This window comes from Aquarana catesbeiana, linkage group LG06 (assembly GCF_042186555.1).
Source record: "Aquarana catesbeiana isolate 2022-GZ linkage group LG06, ASM4218655v1, whole genome shotgun sequence".
NCBI classification, from domain to species: Eukaryota; Metazoa; Chordata; class Amphibia; order Anura; family Ranidae; genus Aquarana; species Aquarana catesbeiana.
Genome location: NC_133329.1, coordinates 346,992,216 through 347,020,023, shown reverse-complemented (window position 1 = coordinate 347,020,023; position 27,808 = coordinate 346,992,216). Strand labels below are relative to the sequence as shown.

At 42.2% G+C, this 27,808-nt stretch overlaps 1 protein-coding gene across 2 annotated transcripts in view; it reads left to right on the top strand.

The window, feature by feature from the left end:
• The first annotated feature begins 1,364 nt into the window (after positions 1-1,364).
• The window catches only part of LOC141147030 (bile salt export pump-like), a 108,546-nt gene continuing 82,102 nt past the window's right edge, over positions 1,365-27,808 (top strand). Inside the window, exons 1-8 of one of the 2 annotated variants that reach the window (XM_073633997.1) lie at positions 1,365-1,476; positions 7,829-7,921; positions 10,281-10,299; positions 14,552-14,587; positions 18,429-18,480; positions 21,658-21,896; positions 22,007-22,094; positions 25,810-25,943. In XM_073633997.1, coding sequence (XP_073490098.1) covers positions 7,852-7,921; positions 10,281-10,299; positions 14,552-14,587; positions 18,429-18,480; positions 21,658-21,896; positions 22,007-22,094; positions 25,810-25,943 — 638 coding nt within the window. In that variant the 5' untranslated portion in view covers positions 1,365-1,476; positions 7,829-7,851. The remainder of the gene's footprint in view (positions 1,477-7,828; positions 7,922-10,280; positions 10,300-14,551; positions 14,588-18,428; positions 18,481-21,657; positions 21,897-22,006; positions 22,095-25,809; positions 25,944-27,808) is intronic. The other variant, XM_073633998.1, reaches the window with a different exon arrangement.

Here is a 27,808-nt window from a genome sequence, read left to right as displayed (position 1 = left end):
GAAACTCAGAAGAACCCACAGTGTTAGGATCTCCATGGTTTTGCATCATTTATTCTGCACATCTATGCCTCCTCCACGTCCCCTACTACTTCTTGATTATTACCCTATTAACTATCAAATCACCAGTCATCAGATCCCTGCTTCTTTCTCTTCCAAGTTCACTGCCTCCACACATAGACACAGTGCAGAACAACATACTCAAAAAGGCTCTGGAAACTTTAGATTTGCATGTGGACTCAGATGAAGGAAAACTTCAAACAGGCTCAATAGCTCTAGGGAAGTGGTTCCCTCAAAGCAAGGCTTTCCTCAAAGCTGTAGAAATACAAAAAGGAATGCCAGATAAAACCTGATATAATAGTCAAAAATATTTGTAATTGTTGGTAAAAAAAGCAACAGCTGTCAATTTGTTCCCCCATTAGGAAAGTTCAATACTAGTTCTAATATAGATCAGTAAAGTCACTTTTTTCTCTGAGTACATCCAGGTTTTATCATTTACTGAACCCTGATGAAGAAGGAGTGGTGTTGCCCCAAAAGGAGTTAGATGGTTTTGTATGACTTTTTTTTAACCAACAATAAAATTATCTTCGACTCTTTTTTCAGGCTTTTGTTACTCCTTTCTGTATTTGTACAGTGCAGAACAGGGTATTATAGCCAGTAACGAGGAAAGATCAGCAGTAGGGAGACCACAGACAATACTGATGACTACTTCCTTGTTCTTTACTTGCCTTGTTTGAGCACAGCTCCCATAGTTCAGGTCCTATTTAAGCAGTATAATAAACGTTATACAGTATTTCCAGGGACCACAAACAAAGGAGTTTCATAACCACCTAAATTATACCAGTTTTTTACAGTAAGGGAAAATTGGAAAACCTTTTATTAAAAATTAAGATATTGAAAATGGAGGCATCGCATATCCACTGCTTTGAATCTCACAGGCAGAGTTATAGTTCCTTTTCACACATTATAAATACATTATGGGATGGAAATGATCCAGTTGATAAATTCAGCACCATAAAATAAATCCCTTAAATATACCTTTAACAGTCTGAGTTTATCCAGTATGAAAACTTTGTTAAACAATTTTTTTCTGCAGCTGGGGTATTGTAACCGAGGTCACTGCCAAATTCTCTGTCCACTACAGAATTAACCAGTTATGGAATGAGGAATGTTTTGTCTCTATACTGAACTTGGCCCTTTTACTCCAATGAATGGAGACCTGCTGGAAATCTATAACCAAATCTCAGTGACCATGCAAAGATTTTCACCACTCGTGCAACCAGAGTCATTGAACTGTCAGAGAGGCGTTCGTCCGGCCATTAACCTTTCTGAAAACATCCAATACATGCTTTAAAACTTCACTTCATATTACTGGGCTGTCATTCTCCACCTGGACACTCGATATGGACATACACACCTCTCTGTGACAAAGCTCAGCTAGAATTCTTTAAGTGAGAACAAGCATCTGTTACAACTCAGGTAAAAGCATTTTTTACTATTTTTGTCATATATAAATATGATACAACATACAATTATCAAAAATTAATTCTTAACTAAAAATTAGTTAGTCTTAATTTTTATCTTAAACAATACAAACTAACATACAATATTATAATATTATTTTTATTATTAGTAGTAGTAGTAATATTAATGTTAATAGTAGTATTTTTTTTATTATTATCGTTTTGCTTGTAGAGGTAAAACAAGAATTTTAAAAGGTTTCCTTTATCAAAACACATAATTAGTAATACGTTTAATTTTCAACAGTATGGACCAGAAGTTCATAGGCATAATTAATAAGAGGTACTTTTTGGAGAACACAATGCTAGATGAATATTAAAAGTCCATTTACGTTTGTGCGGTGTAGGGTGTTAATGCATGTCCATTAATACAAATTGGGCGATTTGCTAAAACTGTTGCACAGAGAATCTGGTGCAGCTGTGCATAGTAACCAGTTGGCTTCTAGATTTTAGGCCTGGTTCACACTGATGCGACAATTACTCCGACTTTGGAGCACTTGTCGCATCACAAGTAGGACCCCAGTCGAACCCCATTCTGTGTAATGGAAGCATTCTAATTGAGTCACTCCGACTTAGAAAAAGGTTCCTGCACTACTTTTGGTCCGATTTTGGTACGACTTGCATTGACTTCTGTTAAAGAAGTGGCATGCTGGGGTCCGACTTCAAAGTCGCACAGACGTCGCGGGCGGTGTGAACCCGGGCTTATTGTCGAACCTTAATTAAACAATCTGTAGTTAGAAGCTGATTGGTTACTATTCACGGCTGCAACAGATTCAGTGTGTTCCAGTTTTAGTAGATCTTCCCCATTATTTTGTGCATTAACGTGATATTCAAAGGCAGCCTATGGAAAATAATGGGCTGCCATTGCACCAACATGCACCAAAACTCAGACCGGACACAAAATTTGTAATGCAATGGACTATGGTGCATTGTTATATGTTGTCATGCCTTACAACATGCTACTGTGTTTTGGTAATATTCAAAAGTAACGCACACCTTCCCACAATGCATTGGTGTAAATATGCCCTCAGTTAGAACAATAAGTCAGCATTTCAGTGATGACAGCACTGTGTAGACTCAGGTTAGTGATCCTGTCAATCTGGCTCATTGTTGATCACATGGTTTTCAGGCAGACATATTTCAGCTTTATATTGTTTTGCTCACACAACAGATATTTGTCAGTTCCCTTTAAAACAGATACAAATCTCCAACTGTCTCTCAAATAAAATGCATTCCAACCTTACATTTTTAGCAGATTTTCAAAGTTTGTAGATGCTCTTTTGTAGCTGTTTGGTACGCATTTGGATAAAGAGACTGAAATCTTACATGGTTAATTTATTATTATAGCTCTGATCGGGTTGCTATGATAAGCTGTGTGTGTCAGAATTTGATTGCGGATGTTAATGACAATGTATCACTCAGCAGTTTCCTTAAATTAGCATCGCTTCAGATACTCTCTGTAGAACATTTGCTTGCAAATACCAATTAGATTATAATGAGCTGCACATAAAAACACTGTAAAATACAAAAGAACATGCATTACCAAAAAACAGCATATGATCAAGAAAAATTCTGTAATCAAAAAAGAGACGGTTATAGGTAGACATATCTTATTTGTAAAATAATAATAATAGTAATTACTGGTACTAATTTTGTGGGGTTTTTTTTGCTTTTTTATAATCTTCTTGGGTGCTTGTAACTCAAAGTCATCTACTATGGTTATTGCTTTGTATTAAATTGTCTAATTGTAGGTTCAGGGAATTTCAAGGGTATGTAAAGGAATTGTAAATGTTTTTTTTTTTTTTTTTTTTTTTTAATAACAAACAGGTTTATACTTACCTACTCTGTGCAATCAGATTGTACAAAGTGGCCCTGATCTCCCCTTCTGGAGACTCCTGCCAGCGCTCCTCACTCCTCCCCTCCACTGAGTGCCCCCATAGAAAGCCGTTTTCTATGGAGACACTCGTGCAGGTTCACTCCTGAGACTCGCTGCCTGTGTCTATTGATACAGACAGCGGAACTTGGACCTGCCCCCACACCCTCATCACTGTCCTTGATTGACAGCAGCGGGAGCCAATATCTCCTGCTGCCTCGGCAAAGCCAGTGAGACTAGGAAGCAAAGGGATTAAAGAGCTTCAGACAGGTACAGCACCGAATCGAATGGGGCTCAAGTAAGTAAAAGGGGGGTGAGGGGGGATACTAATGCCTAAACATTTTTTACCTTAATGCAAGAAATACTTTAAGGTAAAACATGTTTTGGCTTTATAAGCACTTTAAAGAGGTTCTTCAGTCTGTAGAAGAAAAAAATTAAAGTCAAATATTATCAAATCAAATACTGTAGCTGCTGACTTTTATTATAAGGGAACTTACCTGTCCAGGGATACAGCACCATCCTCACCCGATCCAGTACTTTGGGTCCCAAGCACCAGCTTGTCTAGTGTGGGAAGCCAGCTGTGACTCCTTGCAGCTTCCCATTGCACATGTGCAGGTAGCACTGCTCTTTGTGGATGGTCCTGCAGCCTCTAGGGACCTGTGGCATGTCCAAAGAGGTTGTGGGCAGGAAAGGGAGGGGGACAACTTCCAGTGGAATCACCTAGACAATTCCAGAGGAGGTGGGAGTAGACGCCTGCTAAAGCCAGGTACCTGCCCCCCCCCAAAAAAAATAACCTCCAATATTGTTAGAGGAGAGGGGAGCATTCTTACAAAAAAGAACTTACCATTTAGGGTGAAATTCTACTTCAAGAGATTTTTTCAGAGCAGAAATCTGAGAGCTGTCAGTGATGACTTGTTTTTGAAAGTACATGTTCCTGGTATGCAATCTATACACTTGTTGTACAGCAGTGACATGGAGGAAGCATATTAGAATTCCTCACCCTGGATATGTACATGTTCCAGGTCACTGGCTCACTATGCAGTGGAGGGAGGATAACTACCCAAGACCCACCCAGTGGAAACTTTTATATCTCTATCTTTTATTATAGTCTATATCACAAAATATTTACACTTTGCCTGACTGCCACAAAGCAGCGCAAAGAATACTGGATGTAACGGAGCTACTGCCAATGGCAACCAGGGAGGCTTTCTGTTTGAAATTTGCTCTAGATCGTTATTGAACTTGTTCCTAAATCAGGTTACAGTTTATGTTGATGTTAGCTATAATTTGGAAACCCCTTCCTTTGCTGCTTCAGGACCTTGACTAGGACAATGCTTCTTATCACATGACCAAATACCTAGGTATCTCTCTGTAAGCTCCCTGATTAAGGGGTTGATTAACCAAATTAAATTTTGGTTCTTCTCCTCAGTAGACATCTGCATACAACTAAATGCCTAGGCACTGGATATATGACTGACTACTAATTCCCTTCCACAGGCGGTGGTTCCAGCCGGGAGCATCGATAGTTTCAAAAAACGATTAGATGATTAGCACCTGAACGACCGCAATATACAGGGATATATAATGTAATACTGACATATAATCACACACATAGGTTGGACTTCATGGACTTGTGTCTTTTTTCAACCTCACCTACTATGTAACTATGTAAGGGTTTACAACCACTTTCATTTTTAGGAAATTTATGGTAGCAGCATAGACTTTCCTATATATTTTATAATATGTTATTATAACATCAGCATTGTAATAACAATAAAAACAATAGTTATTTTGACAATCCAATATACGCTTACTTGAAAACTCTACATTCATATTGTGAGTTCTGCTTGTCTGCTGCCCATCTCTCTCCACACCTTCCTGAATTCCCTGCATACTTTGCAGCTTCTTCTCTGCTGTTTACTCATATCTACGGACTACATATCCCATGGTACTTTGCTGCCTGTAAGCAGTGATTCCTGTACTGACTCCATCTCCTGAAAGTCCTCATCTCAGCACCTCTGTAGTTCAGAAGCCTGGCTCTGTGTCACAGAATTCAAGGAGGTTTGGGGAGCATCACAAAGTAAGCTTAGAAACTTCAAGACCAATCAGATTAATGGGAGTAGGCTGGAAATAATTGAAATACGATGTATAGAAGAATTTATGATTTTAAATTTTGACCATAGACACTCCTTACTTATCTTTACATCTTTAATGCCATGCAACCAGGGGGTACCACTGATCCCCTTGTAGGGGGTCCAGGCACACAGGTGGGTCCGGATAGCAGTGGGAATCAGATGTGGGCAGGACAGGGAGAGGGATCTGTCCCTGCAGGAGCAATTACAGGAACAATGTCCTGTGTCTCTCCTTGCAGCAGCTAAAAGCCATATTCTCCCCCTCTCCCTCCCCCTGCCACATAGATCCCCCTCCCTGTGCTGCCCACATCTTATTCCCCCTGCTGTGTCCCTCCTCACGTGCCTAGTGGGAGGTAGGGGGCCTGTGAGGTAGGCTATTTAGTGTCCCATGATTTCTAACAGCAGCCCTGCATGCAACACTGGGAACCCTGGTTCAAATCCCAGTCAGGACTCTATCTGGATGGAGTTTGCACATTCTCCCTATGCTTGTGTAGCGGTACCTCCTTAGGAGCTGCTGTATATAGTGGTCCGTCTGTCACCCTGCCCCAGCAAGGAACACACTTTCACTTGCTCAGAGACATGAAAGCACTCCTAGCACTTGTTTTTTATGTTTTTATTGAGGGGATTAAACTTGGATAGGGATGGGGACTTATGAGATGCCAGGCTAATCAGTCAACTGAGGACTGCTATATGCATCACAGTATTTACAATCTCCTCTTCGTCTCCTGCACTTCCTGTCTTGCAGAGTATCACTCCTCATTCCTCAAGCACATCACTTCCTTTCTTGCACTCTCCAGACTAGCCATCCCTGTAGGCCTGACACTTTCCTTTACAGGCAGGGACCGCGGGCCCCTATAGTGTAGCAAAAAGAGAGTTCCAGTGCTAGCTGTCCCTGTAGCTACTGCTCCCAGTACCACCTCTTCAGGCACTGCCAGCCCTCCTGGCTGCATCTGCCTCGCCCCACCACTATTCCTCCAGACTGGCTCTGCGCCGAACCCAGACTACTGCATCTCAGTCCTCTCAGGCATGCCTCACAGTCCTCTCGACAGTGTGTACACACACCAGCCCTCTTGGCTGCCTCCGTGGAACTCCTGGAGACTTGCCCGGCAGTGTTCTCCCACTGTCCTCTCCTGCTCTTGCTGTGCCTGCTGGCCAGCACACCTCTGTGAGTTGTAAGAGGGTCCTGTCGGTACCTAAGCACAGGCCCAAGGTCACCCCCCCAGACTGGAGAGCTCCCTCAAAAGCCCCGACAGCCTAACACTCCATTTACATCTTCCACCCGATCCAACTCCTCCCCAGCTGGGCTGACTCTGGGTATTTAAGAAGGCCTGCCCCCTGCCAATCCAGATTAGGGATTGGTCAGGGCTCCCCCTCCACCTCTCTTCCCAGAAAGTGCCGGAACATTCTGGAAAGAAGTGGGAGGTCCTAGTGACACCACCTATGAGTCACCCAGCACTACACTAGTAAATTTACCTAATCAAAAAAAAAAAAACCTGCACTATTCCTTCTAGCATACTAGAGGGTGCTACACTTATACACGTACAATGGGTTTTTCTCCTGTTCCCTGGTTTCTTACCACACTTAAAGTGATTGTAAACCCTTACATACCACTTTGACCTACAGGTAAGCCTAGATTAAGGCTTACCTGTAGGTCCAAGTAATATCTCCTAAACCTACATGGTTTAGTAGATATTTGCAAAAAGACAGGCACTGCTGTCTATGGCGCATGCGCCGTAGACAGCGGCATGCAGGCGCACTGAGCATGCAGCTGCTAACGGCGATATGCCGTTAGCGGCGGCTCCCGTGCACATGCGCGGGAGTTAGGTCATCGCAGCTCCAGCCAATCACAGGCTGGAGCCGCGATACCCGGAAGGAAGATGGACGCTTCATGGAAGAAGGGACAGCGGTGACATTGCAGGCTCCTGTGTCAGGTAAGTGACACATAATGGGCTACTATGCCATGCATAGTAGCCCATTATGCTTTACCTTTGCAGGGAAACAAAGAGGAAGTAAACCCATCAGGGTTTACTTCCTCTTTAAAAGACATGACGGTAGGATAGATGGCTCCAGTCTAAATTGGCCCTATTATGTTTGTGCGAGTATGTATGCAAGTAAGATAGAGATCTGAGATTGTTAATTCCTTGAGGGCAGAGACTGATGTGAATGTGCATAATGCAAAGCAATGCATAAATTGTTGGCACTATATAAAGACTTGTAATAAATTGATAATGCAATCTGTGCAAGTACTTGTTTTCATATATTGTACATTCATATGAATTTAGTTAATCGCTTGCTTCCCTCATAAGGTCTGACTAGGAAGGAGAACACCATGTCAGTCACCCTGAAGAGCATCAAAAAACTTGGGACGGAAAATAGCTCGTTTGAGTCAGATGAATCAGGTACAATATAGTTTCCTAATGTATGCCATCAAACATGCAAAAGACAAGCAATGGACACAGTACACCAGATGTTTTCAATATTAATCCAAAATTCAGTCTAAATGTGGGCTTTAGAGAGTACTTGCATGATTTCCTGCCAACAATGTAAAGGGCTCATTTACACTTGCTTCAAAACATGGCTTTGGACACGCTTTTTTAAAGCACTCTGAGCACCAATCAAAGCCCCTGTCACTAAAATAAATGGTTAGCTTGCAGTCCTGTTTACACCTGCTTTTGGTTTGCTTTGCTTTGCTTCGGCTTTGCTTCAAAAATTATACCCCATGTATAATGCTTTAGTGGTGCTTCAAAGCCTCTTCAAAGCCTCCATAGAAGTCTAACAAAGCTCGCTTAAAGCACCTAAAGCTTTGGAGAGGCTCTAATTCAGCTTTAGCTGTGCTTTGTTTTGGAGGTATTGCAGGTATGAGATATCAACACACACACAGGGCATCTGTCAAGCTTCAAAAAAGTACCAACGAAGCATCATCGAAGCACCACCGAAGCATCACAGAAGCATCAAAACATCAAAAAAGCATGTTGAATTTGAAGCAAGTTTAAATGAGCCGTAATTTATTCAGAAAGTACACATGTGATGGTGTCAGATAAATGTACAAAATTCAGATTGTAGCATGTATGATCAGCTTCAAGTGTTAGATGAAGTTTGAAATAGATCTTAAACACCTTTTCCTTATTTACATGAACTTATAGGCCACATTTACATGGGAGATGGGGAGCGGATAGTTCAGAGGAGGTTAAATATCGCCCCTTGGTCGAAGCTGCACTTTGTGTTATGGTCGCATACACCGTGGCTGATTGACTGCAGCAAGTTTGTGTGTGGCCAGGAACTCTGAAGAAATGCAGTCCCTGGATGCACATTGACTGCTTCCAGGGTTGGTCAGAGGTTCTATTCACATATAACAGCTCAGATCAATGGTTACCTACAAACAGCAGCAGTGCTGGCCTTTGATTCATAGAGAGTACAAATCTGACAGTTGCTGCTGTTCACACACACTCCCTGGAATACAGATACAAAATATTGAGCCTAGTGGACCCATGTGTTTCGCATAGACTCTAAATATGAGTAAATATCTAAAAAAAGAAAACAATATATGTCAACCAGCCAATGTATCTAGGATTATCGAAACTGTATATCAATGAAATGTAGATGTTCCAGTATTAGACCATAAAGGGACCCAAGTTTCCATATGATGTGTTGTAAAACAATGTGTTGTAAAACGACAGATCCGCCATTCTTGGTGTGGTCAATGGCCAGTGTATGACAGGTACTATCTTATGGAGGAGTGGAACATTACACTCTGGGATTTAACTTACCAAACTGAGTGTTGACTGGTCCCTTCATATTTAATGGAATTATGTCATTTGTGGACATTTGTTTACCCTTGACTTTATGGGAGCATTTTGCAACTCATCATTTAGAAACTTGGGTCCCTTTTCTGGTCTAATACTGAGACATTTACATGTCATTGATATACAACTTGGATAATCCTGGATACACTGGCTAGTTTACATATATTGGTTTTTAGACATTGTACCCATATCTTGATATATAGAGCTTGTGAATCCTGAAGCAGCACTGTATTTATGCAAAAATGCGTTGGTCCACTAGGCTCAATATTTTGTATCTTATACACTCAAATCATGCAAATATGGATACATTTTTAACAAGAATAATCTTGCTTTAAATATTAATAAAGATGTACTATTTATTTTTAAACATCATTTCAATTTTGTGTATAGTCAGACACTCTAACGCCCCCCTACTCCAAGCTCCTTCTTATGAGATTTGGGGCTTTCTTCCTCACTTTTTTCTCATAACAATTTAATTAGGATGGTGTCAGGTTTTTTTGACTAGGACACAGTCACTCCTCCTACTTGTATATTCATAAGAAAAAAGAATGCCTTGCATAATTCTCAATTCATTGAATGCTTTCTGTGATTGGACGAGGTGGCATTCGGGAAGTCACCACCCCACCTCTTTACCTTGTCCAAACAGAGAATGCTTAGCATTCAATGAGAAGAATGCAGGGCATTCTGTGATTGGTACCAGTTCAGAGAAAGCAAATCCCCTGTGGTTACCATGTAGTACAGTCCCTCCGCACAGGACCTTGAAAACAGCAAGAATTACTGTAGTAGCAGCAACTACTTTCAAAGCAATTTCACAAGTATGGCATATGCATACTTACATTGGTCCAAGCTGGCCTATGCAAAAAAATTAGGTATGTGCCAGAATGTAAAATAACTTTAATCTGTGTTCTGAGTTATAAACTGTTTTTTTTTTTTTTTTTTTATTGCTTCTTCACAGATAATCTAAAGTGTAAAGAGTAAGTATCCACATTTACCTTCCACTAAAGTCAATTGTATTTGCAAAACTTCATTGGTATCCAGGGTCAGATTTGCATCACTGGAGCCTGTAGGCTCACAACCTTTGGCTTTCTCAAGAAAATTTGCTATTATTTTTTTTCCAAGTTAACCTGTGTCGTAAATAAACCCACTATACTCTTGCGCTAATAAGTGCCCATTTCAGTATAATTGTATAATGCAGGTTAAAATAACCCATGTCTCCCCCTTTCCCCAGTAAACAGACATTACCACTTTTACGTCCTCATCTCAGCATCACTGCCACCGAGCAGTTCACTCGGTGGCACTGCTTGTGACAGAAAGTCACAAACTGGAAGGTCTGCCTCCAACAGCCAATCGCCTCCTACACAGGATGTGACCTCACAGGATATGACCAAATAAGGATATGACCAAATAAGGATATGACAACACAGTATGTGAATGTCAACACAGGAGAAATGAATTTATACAACAACCAATGAACACTGTCTTTGTCAGCATGATCACAGGAAGCCTGAGATCATGAACACTTCTCCCGACCACAACGATTCCAAGAATCCCGTTCTTATCGTTTGTTCGTGAATCCTTATTCTGCATTGTTAAGAGAACAACGCACACCCGGACTATACTACTGTATCTGTGGATAAGAGATTATCTGCAGCTGTATACAGGGGTGACACGAGCGCACATCCGCTAAACCGATAATGTCTTTGCAGAGCGAACACACCCCCCAGGTGATCGTTCTGTGCCTCGCACGGGGGCCCTTCGCTGGCGGACATGCCCCCACTCCGCAAACACTTCTCTACATCCCCAAGGAGCTTTCCACTACCAAATGAATCTCAACCAGTGTCAGTCTGCTCCAGTCAGCTCTTTAGAGCGGGCTGCTGGAGTACTAACATCGGGAGACACTTTGACAATACATATTAAAATACATCTTCAGAAAATTTCAACAATACCTGTGTGCATAGTTATTGTCTTTTGTACTCTCCTCTTCATGTATTTTTAGATATTTAATCTTATTTTGGTTTTATTTTCTGCTTGTATACCTATATACCTATTATGGATTGCCATGACCAAGGTGTAATGTGTGGAGGGCTGTGTGCCACCTGTGGGAGTACTGTCATCCCAGGTCCTGGCCATTGTGGCCATGTGACAATATGTGCATTTCCATGTTGTATACAGAAGCAGGAGATATTGCCCTTAATTCATATAAGGAACAGTGTTGTCTTTACTTTCTCCACAGTAATATCCCAACAGGAACGTTTGATTAAGTTGTACATATAAAGTATATGCTTTAAAACAAGCCTTCCCTGGTCCATGTAGCTTCAGACTCTGTAAAGGAATTCATCCTCTAAATTCATAACAGAAGCACTGAAGTCCTCAAACTCAGCCCTGTTAGTAGCTAAGCCCACCCTGTTCCCCCTTTTAGCAGTGACTCAGCAGCCTTCCAACCTTCTAATCTCTAGGAGCTCTGGAAGCACAAGCAGGGGTAGCTGAGCTGTTGAAAGAGCTGACATTTACAACTTCAGTGTTTCTGAAATTGGAGAACTGAATTGTTTTATAGTGTCTTGTGCTACAACGGTAGTTGAGTGTGTTTTAAATGTAATTTCCTGATTATTAAGATTGTATAAATATTTGAATGTCCATATCTTTGCCACAGGTCCACTTTAAGGTGTCTACAGAATGTAAAGAGTCATCTAGTAGACCATGTAAACCATGTGTATTCACAAGCATGTCACCAGGGGTCACTAAATATTATTGCCTTTAGCATGCTGGTTTGGAGCAGTGGTTGCCAACTTTCTGGGTATAGGGGGCTCAAAATGCGGTCCCTGATATCACTAAAGGGCCGCATATTGTATTCAGTTAAAATAACAGAAACCTGTCAGAAACAGCAGATATGCAACAGGACATAATCAAAGTCAAAGGGGCGCCATCTAGTGCGGAATTTGTTTTTGGAGCTTCAATCATACAAGATAGCTCTACAACATAGAATACGGCAAGTTTTGTTGTAGCTGAGTGGATATGCGTCACATTCATTCATACAGTAAACTGTTTATACATAGACCCCTTTGAGGATGGTACAGGAGATGGTCAGAGAGTGCAAACATTATTATTATTATACAGGATTCATATAGCACCAACAGTTTGCGCAGCGCTTAACAAAATGAAGGTAGACATGCACTTTACTGAGGGAGCTTGAAAGATAGTATATACAAACACATCATATTGACATACTATCTGTTTTCACTTAACAGTATGTTGTCAATCACATTTACTGGATAGTCCACAGGTGAAAGCATCAGGCAGTACCTTTGGTAAGCCATCTTCCCTAGCTCAGTCTCCTCCCACCTGGGGTCATTAGTACTTACTCAGGAGGTGTCCACTCATTGCTCCTCACAGGTGGTCTCACTGAGATGGGACAACTGCAGTCACCTCCTACTTGGATACACCTCTCCCAGGTCCTCCAGGGGAATAGCCTCACAACAGGGAATGCTTGGCCTGGCCTACAAGGCCTTGTGCAACCCGCCCTAGCCTTTGGGTTGCCACCTTTCCTTCAAGTCAAACCCGAACACTTTAGCGGCGCACAGCAATTTTATTTTTATAGTATAAACTATACATATATTTTGCAATTAATAACATTTCTAATCATATGAAGTCCCTTCAGAGTCCACAGAGTTCCCCTTTTACATCTGAATCCGTAGCTTTCCCTTACATTTTAAGGGGGGACTCTGCAGACTCTGATGTAAGGGAGAGCTCTAGGAACCCTAATTTAAGGGGGAGCACTGAGAACTCTGATGTACGGAGGGGTCTCTGATGTAAGGAGGAATACTGTGGCCTCTGATTTAAAGGGAAGCTCTGATGTAAGGGGGAACACTGTGGCCTCTGCTTTAAAGGGGAACTCTGATGTAAGGGTTGCTCTGAGAACCCGGATTTACCTTAGTGTACTCACTCAGAGGCAGGAGAGAGAGGAGGGGAGACTTCAGTCACAGACAGGGATGGATGGTGAGCTCACTCACCCCTTGGCAGTCAGCACCTTTCATCCAGATGTATGAGTCTGCTGGACTTCAAATTCCCGGTCTGCATTTTTTTCTGAGGAGTGTGGGCAGACACAGAGGGGTAGGGGCAGGAGGAGAAGGAGCAGATCGAGTCCTCTCTCCTCTTCTGTCTGTGTGTGTGTGGGGGAATTGTTATTGCTGGCTTTTGGCAGCATGAAAGAGTAACAGACACTCTAGGTTTAGACACCTGCAGCCAGCAACCCTGCTGGGAAGCCATAGTCCGGTCTGAATATTGTGTCCGGGTTTCAGGCAGTCTGAAACCTGGACGCATGATTCAAAACCCGAACTGTCCAGGTGAATCCCGGACAGGTGGCAACCCTACCTAGCCTCCACCCTCCTAAGGGTCAGGAAGTCTACAGCCGGCTCTTCTGGGTGCAGGTCTACCTCTCTCTGGCCTCCAGCCCTGTCCAGGGCCTCCCCTTGCTGGCTACATCTACCTGATAGTACAGGTAGCTGGCTCCCATGCCCCAACTGCCCTAGGGCTCCTCCCAACCTGGCTTATATATATAGGCACTGACTCACCCATTACATTACTACAGGAGGGCTCTAGATAAATGGGACCTAACACCCGATGACACTATTCTCTGTAACCAGATACTATACCGGAACAGAGCCATCTAGTGGCAGACCAGATAAATGTTCCACTACTTTTCCTGCCCCCCCCCCCCCCCCCTTACCGATACACTGTCTCCTTCCTCTCACTGATCAAGCACTGTCCCAGCTGCAACAGTGCTGCTCCCACTTCCAGGTCTCATAGGATACACTGAGAGCAGTGGAAGCCATAGACTCTAGCTGCTGTCATTCAAATTCTGTGAGGAGGGAGCAGGGAACGTGGCTGAGCTGCACTTTTTGTGTCTATGGATAGCCTGGCTCAGGAGTGTGTGCGCATGAGAGCCCTCCTAGGCACCATGCTTGCTAAGGGGAAACTCAGAGGAAGAAAGAGCGAGGAGTGGACAGCGGCAGCGGAGGGACTGAAAATGAGAAGGTGAGAGACAGCTCTGTGTAATATTGTTGCACAGAGCAGGTAAATATAATATCTATAAATAGAACATAGGAAGAAAAAGGTAGCCTTTTTATATCAATTTAGATTTGCTTGTTCTTTGTTTCCAGTGCAGGCTGGGCTGGTATCTCTAAAACAAAACTCATGCTATGTATTTTTATTTCCTTTTCAATTTAACAGAGACAAATATGACAATGATAAAGCAAAGAAGAAAAAGTAGGTTTTTGCAATGCTTAGAAAATGCCATACTGATAAAATAGAATGTACTCTTCATCTAATCACATTTTCTGGTTAGGTAGAATTAGTTTTCTATGCTGTTTTGAAAAAGTAAATTATTTATTTAAAAAAATGGAGCAATGAAAACTGGCTCACTCTATTCACAGCAGAAGAGGATCTGCGGGTGCAAGGCGCTCAATGTCCTCCAGCACCCACAAATCATTGGTAATACACACAAAACTAAGATCTGCCAATGTAAACAAGGCAGATCTCAGTTCTGACAGGGGGGGAGGAATGGATTTTGTGTTCCTTCAAAGCAGGGAACAAAATCCATCTCTTGCCTTAGTAAAAGCACCTTGCACAGTACACAAAAGCACTGGCTAGGCTCACAGTTATTCCTTTGATTGCCCTAGATGTTTAGCCCCTTCCAAGCTAGTGTCATTAGTACAATGACAGTGCATATTTTTAGCACTGATCACGGTAATAATGTCACTGGTTCCCGTAAAGTGTCCAAAGTGTCAGTTAGTGTCCGATAGTCCGCTGCAATATCGCAGTCCCAATATAAGTCACTGATCGCCGCCATTACTAGTATAAAAAAATAAAAATTCTATAAATATATCTCATAGTTTGTAGATGCTATAATGTTCGCCTAAACCAATCAATATACCCATATTGGAATTTGTTTTATCAAAAACATGCAGCAGAATACATGTTGGCTTAAATTTATGAATACATTTAATTTTTTACATTTTTTTATTGGATGTGATTTAGAAGAAGATTTAGCAGAAAGTAAAAAATATTGTTTTCTTTTTCAAAATTGTCGGTCTTTTTTTGTTTATAGTGCAAAAAGTTTAAAACACATAGGTTATCAAATACCACGAAAAGAAAGCTCTATTTGGGGGAAAAAATGACATACATTTTATTTGAGTATAGTGTCGCACAACCACGACAGTGTCGTATCGCAAAAAACGGCCTGGTCATGAAGAGGGTAAATCTTCAAATGGATATGGCAGGATGTCATGACATTGTGTGTGTCCTTTGTAGGCCTTAACTGAGGCAGGGTCTAGCAGATTTGTACAAGCTCAGTAGCAGCCGTTCACTGAGATTTACTGGACATCATTCAACCTGGAATAGGTGATCATTGGCTTGACGTTGTGGCTTCTTGTATGTCACGGATTTTCCAATAGTGAGATCTCTGCCATAAACCCTGACTCTGTTCCTGTTCATTTGAGAGTTTTGGTTGTTTCTGCCCACCGGCTCCGCCTGTTGCATTCTCCCTAAAATCTAAGAGTGAGTCCCCTCATGATTGCCACAGCTTGTGTGCCGACCTGAGATCTTAGCATGAGGATCTCAATAATGGCCTATTCATTAAACAAATTGCTGAGTGAGTGTCTCAAGCATTCGCCCAGCTGTCAAAAATAATCGCCTTTATTTGCCAAATTTGTTTATTTCCTATGGTCATCATCATCTCTATCTAGTGGCCAAAATGTGGTATTTTTTAGAAATAACTCAGGAAAATACCAGGTTATGGTCATTAGATGGAGGTGATGATCATAGGAAATAAACACATTAGACAAATTACCCGGATTATTCAGGACAGCTTTGTGAATGCTTGAGACATATGCGCAGCACAATTTTTTTTTTTTTATAAATAAACCCCCTCTCCTCTTAGAGATATAAGACTATGGGGTTGATTTACAGCCAAATAGACTGTGCACTTTACAAAGTGCAATTGCACTCTGTATGTGCAGTTGCTCCAGAATTTCGTAAATGCACAGTCTATTTGCCTTTAGTAAATCAACCCCACTGTCAGCGGGTGGTGTCACTCTTCCACTTCTGCGTAAACTGACAGTTTATGGTAGACGAAAGGCAAATAGATTGTGCACTGTGCACTTTGCAAAGTGCAGTTGCACTTTAAGAGCAGTTTCTCCAGAGCATAGTAAATGAACAGAAGCTCTGCTGACTTCCATCATCCAAATATGTGCAAGCAAAAATGCTGTTTTTTAATTTTCCTTGCATGTGATTGGGTATTCTTTGCAAAGTGAAGCTTTACCTCATTTAATAAGCTCTGGAACAACTGTACTTGCAGAGTGCAACTGCATATAGAAAAAAGGGGGACAAGGTCCAAAGAGTTTCTTCGAGGAGAAACAGCCGGTAATATCAAAAACACAATCTTCTTTATTTGAAAACTTCCACATAAAACAATAGTGACAATGATATGAATAACCCCCACCAAATTCAATTAAAATTTGACAACGTTGTCAAGACACAGGTAGCTACCACAGACATTCAACCACCACACTCACATAATATACAACTGAATCTGGATGGGCTAGCCCTTAATTGGGAAATTATTCACAATCCTGAAATGGCTATCTGCTCAATAAATGATCAGTATAATATTCCACTAAAGGATAATAGCAATTCCACATTCCACCACACTCACATAATGTAGGCTCTGAAGAAACGTGTGTCTCATTTGAAACGCGTCAGTTGTGAAGTGAGGACTGTGAGGACTGTTTGCTTGAGACATTCCCCTATCCAACACCCCCGGATGTACTGTGGTGTACAGAAGTGTACAGAAGTGATCCCTTGATGTGAGTGGAGGTCGCCGCGTGAGACGCCAGTGGTGTATGCTGAGTAGTGAGCAGGATCCATCCCCTCTTCCTTTGGTGAGGACACAGCTTTTACCTTGGCATAACGATCTGGGAATCTGGAGATTGGTGAGCTGCGTTTGCTCTTTTTATACCCGGCTGGGAACTGACATTACTGCATCCATTTCTCCCCTTCCCTCCAGATGTATATCTGCCATCAAGTCCTTTCCCGTTGTTTAAGCATTACAGGCTCAGATTGTCCATCTGTGGGAGTGGAGGCTGTATAAGCGGTATCTGTTAGATTGGGAAATCAGGAAATCTACTTACCCCTCACCCTAGATCTTTATCAGATCCGATTGATTTCCATTCAGCTTGAACATTGCACCACTGTGATTTACCCAAAGCAATCACTTACTGCTCCATATTGAATATTTGGATCCTCCACCACCTCCCTATGGGATTACTGGTGTTTTCTATGTTATAGCACTGGGGAACACCAACACTTTGATCACACCTTTATATATTTACACTGAATACATCAGTGGAATTGCTATTATCCTTTAGTGGAATATTATACTGATCATTTATTGAGCGGATAGCCATTTCAGGATTGTGAATAATTTCCCAATTAAAGGCTGGCCCATCCAGATTCAGTTGTATATTATATGAGTGTGGTGGTTGAATGTCTGTGGTAGCTACCTGTGTCTTGACAACTTTGTCAAATTTGAATTGAATATGGTGGAGGTTATTCATATCATTGTCACCACTGTTTTATGTGGAATTTTTCAAATAAAGAAAATTTTATTTTTGATATTACCGGCTGTTTCTCCTTGAAGAAACTCTTTGGACCTTGTGCCCCCTTTTTCTATATGCTGCTTTTTGATTCAGAATAACACACCTTGTCTCCCATTAGCACTAACTGAGGTGACACTATTTTTTTACCTGGTTGAGGAATGGTTATTCACGACCTTTTCCTCCCCAGTAATTGTACGTTGTACGATTGTAATCCATATGTATACATTATGAGGCTTATTTACTAAAGCATTTATGACTGTTCAGTCAACAAAATGTGAAGATTTGCTTCAAGTATCTAATCATGTGAAGGAAATCCCCGTTTACTTATTTCACCTGAACAAGACTTAATAATTAAATTGATTATTCACACAATTTATTTTGAGTCCTTTAGTAAATCAGCCTTTTTACCTCCATGTTATAGCCATTCTTGAACACATAATATCTTCTCTTAGGCCTAACAAACATGCCGCTGCTGACAGCATACGCGTGGGTTTCTTTCAGCTGGTAAGTTCAATATGTATGTATACATATGTATGTTAGTTGTGTACTATTATGCTGTATATGTATAGTACTGTACATCATAACCAATATTATTGAATTGCAAAAGCATATGGTATATATATATATATATATATATATATATATATATATATATATATATATATATATACACTATATTAACAAAAGTATTGGGACACCTGCCTTCACGCACATGAAATGTAATGGCATCCCAGTCTTAGTCTGTATGGTTCAATCTTGCTTTGGCCCAACCCTTGCAGCTATAACAGCTTCAATTCTTCTGGGAAGGCTGTCCACAAGGTTTAGGAGTGTGTCTATGGGAATGTTTGACCATTCTTCCAAAAGCGCATTTGTGAGGTCAGGCACTGATATGGACGAGATGGTCTGGCTCGCAGTCTCCGTTCTAATTCATCCCAAAGGTGTTCTAGGTTGGGGTCAGAACTCTGTGCAGGCCAGTCAAGTTCCTCCACCCCAAACTTGCTCATCCATGTCTTTATGGACCTTGCTTTGTGCACTGGTGCGCAGTCATGTTGGAACAGGAAGGGGCCATCCCTAAACTGTTCCCATAAAGTTGGGAGCATGATATTGTCCCAATGTCTTGGTATGCTGATGCCTTAAGTGTTCCCTTCACTGGAACACAGGGTCAAGTTTAACCACTGAAAAACAACCCCACACCATAATCCTCCCTCCACAAGTGCTTTGGACCAGTGCACAAAGCAAGGTCCATAAAGACATGGATGAGAAAGTTCTGGGTGGAGGAACTTGACTGTCCTGCAGAGTCCTGACCACAACCTAACAGAACACCATTGGGATAAATTGGAGCGGAGACTGCAAGCCAGGTCTTCTTATCATCAGTGGTTAAACTCACAAATGCGCTTCTGGAAGAATAGTCAAACATTCCCATAGACACACTCCTAAACCTTGATGACAGCCTTCCCAGAAGAGTTGAAGCTGTTATAGCTGCAAAGAGTGGGCCAACTCAATATTGAACCCTATGGACTAAGACTGGAATGCCATCAAAGTTCATGTGCGTGTAAAGGCAGGTGTCCTGAAACTTTTGATAATATAGCGTATAGATAGATAGATAGATAGATAGATAGATAGATAGATAGATAGATAGATAGATAGATAGATAGATAGATAGATAGATAGATAGATAGATAGATAGATAGATAGACAGATAGATAGATAGATAGATAGATAGATAGATAGATAGATAGATAGATAGATAGATAGATAGATAGATAGATAGATATAGTATATATATATAGTATACTGTATATATTAGCTATTTCTTTTATACTAGAAAGTTTTAACCTGTATTAAGATAAATATTCAGGCTGCCATTGCTGATGCACACTTATGCTAACATTACTGCTGATAGGCATATATGCTCATTTATGACCCAATAATAAACCAATACCTTGCCCAACCCCCATCCACAACCCCCCAAAAAACGCAGAAGCTGATTAAGTTGGAAAAAGGGCAAGGCCACAGCTTTATTGAACTTTCCAAATGTACCAAGTAACCAATGCCAGTCAAAGTTTTACTGCGAGCACCCATAAAACATAAGCTCATGTAGTCAATGAGTACTCTCTGGCACTTACCATCAGTGCCAGAAAGACATTGGACTAACCCCAGAATTTAACTTGAGGAGCCTATTAAAGCAACATTATTTGCTGGCAAGATCACAACTGCCGCATGCAAGATACCAGATTGTAGGGTGAGACTAAAGATATCGAGGCCAATGTTATTCAAACAAACCCTATCAGGCCTCAATAAACTACTGGTATTGCCCTCAAGATCCTTGTGGAGGACAACAATGCCACCAATCAGGCAGAAAAATTTTCAATCCTGGTCATTCATCTTGGGTCAAAACCGCACCAAACACGAACTAGGTATGTGAGGGGCCCAGACCAAAGGAGTGACAATTTCAGGCCAAACTATAGTTAAATTGGTAAAAGTGTTACAACGCTGAGCCATATCATGCTTAACGGAGGAGATTAAATACACAACCGAGGAATGCCCTAGATCGTTTCCCCCCACATAAATGATAAGCATGATGAGAAGTGACTCAGATTTTCAGAGGTATAATAGCTCAGGTAATACCTGTGACCAGCGGAGGCCATGAAAAGCACATCAATGAACTCTGGTGACTTCAAATGAAATTCCAAGTTTCTTCCTGTAGTGTCGAATTTTAGCATTAGGAGAGGCCCAATAAATGAAGCAGTCACCAATGATCCAAACTAGCACTAGGGAAAAATCTGAAATCAGAACAAAAGGTGAGGCGAACATATAGTGAAAAACAAGATCAATCCCATCTACCTAACCACAGTGCCCCAACATTGCCTTGTTTTAGAGCTCAGGATCCACCCCTTCACCAAGTGCCATGTGATGTCATGCTTTTAGCAGTCAAGGCTCTCTTTTCCCGTAATGGGGTTCAGGAAGCCATCAATTAAAGCAGTAGTAAACAGTAAAAAAAAAAAAAAAAATTGGGTCCCCACCGCCGGTTTATCCCATAATTGTGATGCACTTACCTGCACATGAGCCCTCCAAAGCAGCACTGTCACGGCTCCCCCGGTGCTTCCATCTTCACCTGGTCTTCCTTCTGGGTTCACAGGCTCCGGCTCTTTGAATGGCACATGTGCTCAGGAGCCCCGCGCTCTGCAGTCAACGGAATACTGTGTACCCTTAATGCAGAGCATCACTGCACATGCACAAGTAACATCATCGGCTATTACCGATGTGAATATCTCCTAAACGGTTCACGATTAGGAGACATTTATTGTAACTATAGGTAAGCCTGACCGAAAGCTTACCTGTAGATAAAAATTATTATAGTGACTTTACTATCACTGTAATGCCTGCCCAATAATTTCAATGTCACAATCCTGGTAAGAGCAATGCAGATTAGAAATATATATATAATATATCAACAATTACATTGTTGCAATGTTGGACCAATATAACTATGTGTAAATATCCATACCTGGAATTATTTTTTAATTGTTTTATTTTGGACAATCAAATGATAGCAGCAAAAAAGTGTACTTGTGTATGTCAGCAAAAAAAAGTGTTATTGTGTATGTCAGTCTGATTTATTCTTATTATGAGAGTGCTTAGACATTTCAGTGTCCCTTTATACTTTTGCTATGTCTACAGTTCAGGTTCTCCTCTTGTTCTGAGAACTGTATGATGATATTCGGCAGCATCGCTGCGATAATCCATGGTGCAGCTCAGCCGTGCATGTTACTGGTCTTCGGTGTGATGATCGACACATTTATCTTGTACGATATTGAGTTGCAAGAAATGCGAGACCCAAACAAGACTTGTACAAACAATACTATTACTTGGATTAATGGATCTATTTTTGAAAAAGAAAATGAGACACTAACCTGTGGGTAAGAAATTATTACAATTATAAATTGTTTAATAAGCGCCTGCTAAAAATATAACATACTTTTACAATATTATAAGTGAAGCTGAATCGCCTCACTGTGTTTCCTGGCAGTTTGCTGGATATTGAATTGGAAATGACGAGATTTGCAAGCTACTATGCAGGGATTGGATGTTCTGTCCTATTTTTGGGATACATACAAGTAAGTTCAGATTTTAATATCAGCCTATTGCTTACTACAGCTCGTGGTGACCTTAACAAAAACTGCATTTTGGGTGGCAGATGAAGTTAGAGCCTAACTCCAGGCAAGCAGCTAAAGACTACGTTAACACTTTTCCATTTTTAGACATGCATAGATGCATGCATGCATGCATTTATAGAATTGTATTTAAATCTATGAAAGCCTGCATCAAAGTCAGTCTTAATGCATGTTTCAAAGCATTTTGCAACCCATGTAAAAATGCTTGTCAGCATATGTCAATTTGCCCAAACAAGCAGGTAAGGGCTAGAGAAATGTTCAGAACCATAGTGCTCACACAGTGAGACTGATAATAAATATTCACATATTAAAAGGTACTTAAGAAATGGCAAATTTTACCAAGGGATCCTTGTATACACTGACCTATAGAACGCCCTACTCTAGAGAAAAAGTTGTATTTGAGCTTAATTAGAGAAAATCTGGGCAGAAGCTGTCGAGATTTTATTGCTATTTGAGTTTCCGTTGGAGAGATTTTCCCCTCAGTTCCTGGCGGTACAGGAAGTGATGGAAGATCGCTCCAATGGAATCATAGACCCCAAGGACCACAAATTAGGCCCCTAAATGGAGTGCTAAAACCTCCTCTTCAGCACCCCCCTTATTACTATAGCAAGGTCCCAGGCCTCCTTTGGTCTAATGAGAACCTCCAGAGCCAGAGATAGCTGACATCCTCCTGTATGTAGTGGGTTGTAAGTCATAATGGGTGCAAAGATGGTGAAAGTCATTGGGCACCAGACACTTCTTGAATGCAAAAGAAAGTTAATTTCTCTTAACAAACTTTTCTGGGGGAAAGAGGGTTAGGACCAGGACACCCTTAGGTATATGAAAGTTCAATTGGCAGACTCTGAGACTTCAACAGGAGGAACAGCCATGCAGGAAAAGGCATCCAACAAGATGCCATATCTGCAAGTGCAGGCATGCTGTCTCCTATGGCACCAGTCTTTAACAGTTCCTAACTTGAAGTTTAACAGTTCCTTTATCTTCCACTACAATCTCTCCTTGTAGTTCTTTAGCACACTGAGTTCCCAGTCTCTCACTAAACCCTCTGATTCACTAACTCTGAATCCCTTAAGCCCTTCAATCTTCACAGTGGTATCTTCCTCAAGCATCACCCCGCCTCTCTGCTGGGTCCCTAGCTTGGCACTTGGCACTCAAGATACCCCTCAAGCTTCACCCCGCTGGCCTGCTCGGTCCCTAGCTTAACACACAAGTCTGCTCTGCAAGCGTCACCTCCGCTGGCTGGGTCCCTGGCTTGATTCCCACTGAAGTTTCCCGATTCTTCACAGTTGGTGAGAATACTGCTCCAGTACTTGCTTCAGTTACTCACTGTGGTCCCTGGTAATTAACCGGATGGTCCCTTAGTGGCGACGGCTTCCCCTCTATCGCCGACCATGTCAGGTTCTCCAGCCAAAAGAACCGTCTCTTTTGGTTGGACTGCAAGCCGCAATCCCAACAGCCGTCCAGGTGGCACAGAACACAGATCACCTGACTCCACCCGAATATATAGGCTCTCCCAGCAGGCCAAGGGATTCAAGAAAACCCCTGCCCATTGGCTGAGACACCCCACATACCCATAACCTGACCTTGGGTTGCCCTACTCATAGCTAGTACCACCAAGTACTGGCCACCTAGTGGTAAAAGTGTAACAAGATCAAACTTAGGGAGAAATCAACAGATCTCTGACAAACAACCAGGATAATTGTTCCTGGCAAGTACATTTTTTAGGAGCAACCCTGCCTATACTTCAGGGTGCTACATTACTATAGATCTTACATTGTCTATCTCCCTGGTGCTGCAGGGAGAACAAAGGGGGGGGGGGGTAACCAAAGAAAGGGAAGACAGAGGAAAGAAGAGAAAGAAAGATTATAGAAAAAAGGAAGTGTACTCTATAATAAGAACCTGTCTGATCACTGACAATTCACGAGGGGTCAGGCAAGTATTTGATCCAGGATTCCCAAACTTTATCAAAAATGGTTCAATTGTCTAATAAGATTGCAGAGAGGTGCTCAGTTACCATGATCCCTGACAACTTGTTTTTCACCAAGTCTAAGGGGATCGTGGGTGTCCTTCAGGATCTAGCTATTGCCACCCTAGCTGCCGTAAGGTTATAAATTTCCTTGCCTGTCTCGGTGTCCTATCAACTGTGACAATGTTTTTTAATTGCTGTTAGTGCTTTCCTGCTCTGATGTCCACTGCAACCCCCCATTCGTCCCCCATTTCCTGTACACGGTTCACAAGGACAAGAAGTGGGGGAAAATTCCACTCTTCCCCCCAATTTACAAAACAAAATTAAGAAAGTTATGGTTTAAAGGAGCTGAGAAATGCGGGGGGGAGGGGGTAGCCAAAGCCAAAATGATATTAAAGTGGAACAAATAATAATGATGACCAGAAAAGAGAGCAGACAGTAAAAAACTGTAGTATTCCCCCCACATTGGTGATCAGTGGGCAAAGACCCCTTTACATCAGCAGACATGTAGAGAAGCCCTGCCTATATTGGTGGCCAGTGGAGAAGCCCAGCCTATATTGGTGGCCAGTGGAGAAGCCCAGCTTATATTGGTAGTCAGTGGAGAAGCCCAGCTTATATTGGTGGTCAGTGGAGAAGCCCAGCTTATATTGGTGGTCAGTGGAGAAGCCCAGCTTATACTGGTGGTCAGTGGAGAAGCCCAGCTTGCATTGTTGGTCAGTGGAGAAGCCCAGCTTATATTGGTGGTCATTGGAGAAGCCCAGCTTATATTGGTGGTCAGTGGAGAAGCCCAGCTTATACTGGTGGTCAGTGGAGAAGCCCAGCTTGTATTGTTGGTCAGTGGAGAAGCCCAGCTTATATTGGTGGTCATTGGAGAAGCCCAGCTTATATTGGTGGTCAGTGGAGAAGCCCAGCTTGCATTGTTGGTCAGTGGAGAAGCCCAGCTTATATTGGTGGTCATTGGAGAAGCCCAGCTTATATTGGTGATCAGTGTAGAAGCCCAGCTTTTGTTGGTAGTCAGTGGAGAAGCCCTGCTTATATAGGTGATCAGTGGAGAAGCCCAACTTATATTGGCGGTCAGTGGAGAAGCCCAGCTTCTACTGGTGGTCAGTGGAGAAGCCCAGCTTATACTGGTGGTTAGTGGAGAAGCCCAGCCTATATCAGTCATCAGTGGAGAAGCCCAGCTTATATTGGTGGCCAGTGGAGAAGGGCCCAGTTACATTGCTGGTTAGTAGAAAGGTATCCCTTTATGTTGTTTGTTCATGGTTCAGGTGAAGATTGAATCTTTGATGTCATCAGTTGACTTTGCAATCATTTAATATTGGGACTACAGTCACTGACGTTTTCATTGTGTCACAATTTTAATTTACTGAAGCATGAATTTATACTAGTAGTGCAGCACTGTGTTGATATTATATTCGATTAATGTGAAGTGAACATGTTTTTCGGGGATAGCAGCAACTAGGTGGAATCATTTTATTTATCTTTCACTTGATATATATATATTTTTTTGCACATCACTGTATGTAATTATGATTACTAGCAGTTTTTCATAACATATTGTTTATACACATAATTTCACACTATACACTAGTGGGTTGCGCTAATAGATTTTAGTGGATATAAAGACTAGGTAGTGCTGTATTTACTGTATACTTTCCTTCAATAGCACATAATCTCACCATCTCTCTCCCACAGATTAGCTGTTGGGTCACTTCTGCAGCCAGGCAGATCCAAAGGATAAGGAAGCTCTACTTCCGCAAAGTGATGAGGATGGAGATTGGTTGGTTTGACTGCACATCCGTTGGAGAGCTGAACACCAGAATGTCTGAGTAAGCCATTTTGCTTGATGTAACTCTCATAGGTGTAAGATTAAGGTGGCCATACACTATCAAGTGACTCACTGACAATGACAGACAAGACCATCTTCATACAAGCTATGTTGCACTGGGATCCGTTGTCTTATCTTGGTCCAGAATGGTTAAGGATGTTAGCAGTATGTGGGGAGGTGCAGCGTGCTGTGGCGGCAGCCCTGGTTCACACTCGCCAACCAGTGCGATTTTGAGGTGCCATTTAATTTTGGCTTGCAACTTCATTTAACAGAAGTCAATGCAAGTAGCAATGACATCACAAAATAAGTAGCGCAGGAACCTTTTTCAAAGTCGCTGTGACTTGAGTCACAATTAGGGATGAGCCGAACACCCCCCTGTTCGGTTCGCACCAGAACATGGGAACAGGAAAAAAGTTCGTTCGAACACGCGAACACCATTAAAGTCTATGGGACACGAACATGAATAATCAAAAGTGCTAATTTTAAAGGCTAATATGCAAGTTATTGTCATAAAAAGTGTTTGGGGACCTGGGTCCTGCCCCAGGGGACATGGATCAATGCAAAAAAAATTTTTAAAAACGGCCGTTTTTTCAGGAGCAGTGATTTTAATAATGCTTAAAGTCAAACAATAAAAGTGTAATATCCCTTTAAATTTCGTAGCTGGGGGATGTCTATAGTATGCCTGTAAACGGGCGCATGTTTCCTGTGTTTAGAACAGTCTGACAGCAAAATGACATTTTGAAGGAAAAAAGCCATTTAAAACTACCCGCGGCTATTGCATTGCCGACAATACACATAGAAGTTCATTGATAAAAACGGCATGGGAATTCCCCAAAGGGGAACCCCGAACCAAAATTTAAAAAAAAAATGACGTGGGAGTCCCCCTAAATTCCATACCAGGCCCTTCAGGTCTGGTATGGATATTAAGGGGAACCCCGGCCAAAATTAAAAAAAAAAAAATGAGGTGGGGTTCCCCCTAAATTCCATACCAGACCCTTATCCGAGCACGCAACCTGGCAGGCCGCAGGAAAAGAGGGGGGGACGAGAGTGCGGCCCCCCCCCCTCCTGAACCATACCAGGCCACATGCCCTCAACATTGGGAGGGTGCTTTGGGGTAGCCCCCCAAAACACCTTGTCCCCATGTTGATGAGGACAAGGGCCTCATCCCCACAACCCTGGCCGGTGGTTGTGGGGGTCTGCGGGCAGGGGGCTTATCGGAATCTGGAAGCCCCCTTTAACACGGGGACCCCCAGATCCCGGCCCCCCCCTGTGTGAAATGGTAAGGGGGTACAAAAGTACCCCTACCATTTCACTAAAAAACTGTCAAAAATGTTAAAAATGACAAGAGACAGTTTTTGACAATTCCTTTATTTAAATACTTCTTCTTTCTTCTATCTTCCTTCATCTTCTGGTTCTTCTGGTTCTTCTGGCTCTTCTGGTTCTTCCTCCGGCGTTCTCGTCCAGCATCTCCTCCGCGGCGTCTTCTATCTTCTTCTCCTCGGGCCGCTCCGCACCCATGGCATGGGGGGAGGCTCCCGCTCTTCTCTTCATCTTCTTCATCATCTTCTCTTCTTCTTTTCTTCTCTTCTTCTCTTCTTCTCTTCTTCATTTTCTTCTCCGGGCCGCTCCGCACCATGCTGGCATGGAGGGAGGCTCCCGCTGTGTGACGGCGCTCCTCGTCTGACAGTTCTTAAATAACGGGGGGCGGGGCCACCCGGTGACCCCGCCCCCCTCTGACGCACGGGACATGACGGGACTTCCCTGTGGCATTTCCCCGTGACGTCACAGGGAAGTCCCGTCAAGTCACCGTGCGTCAGAGGGGGGGCGGGGTCACCGGGTGGCCCCGCCCCCCGTTATTTAAGAACT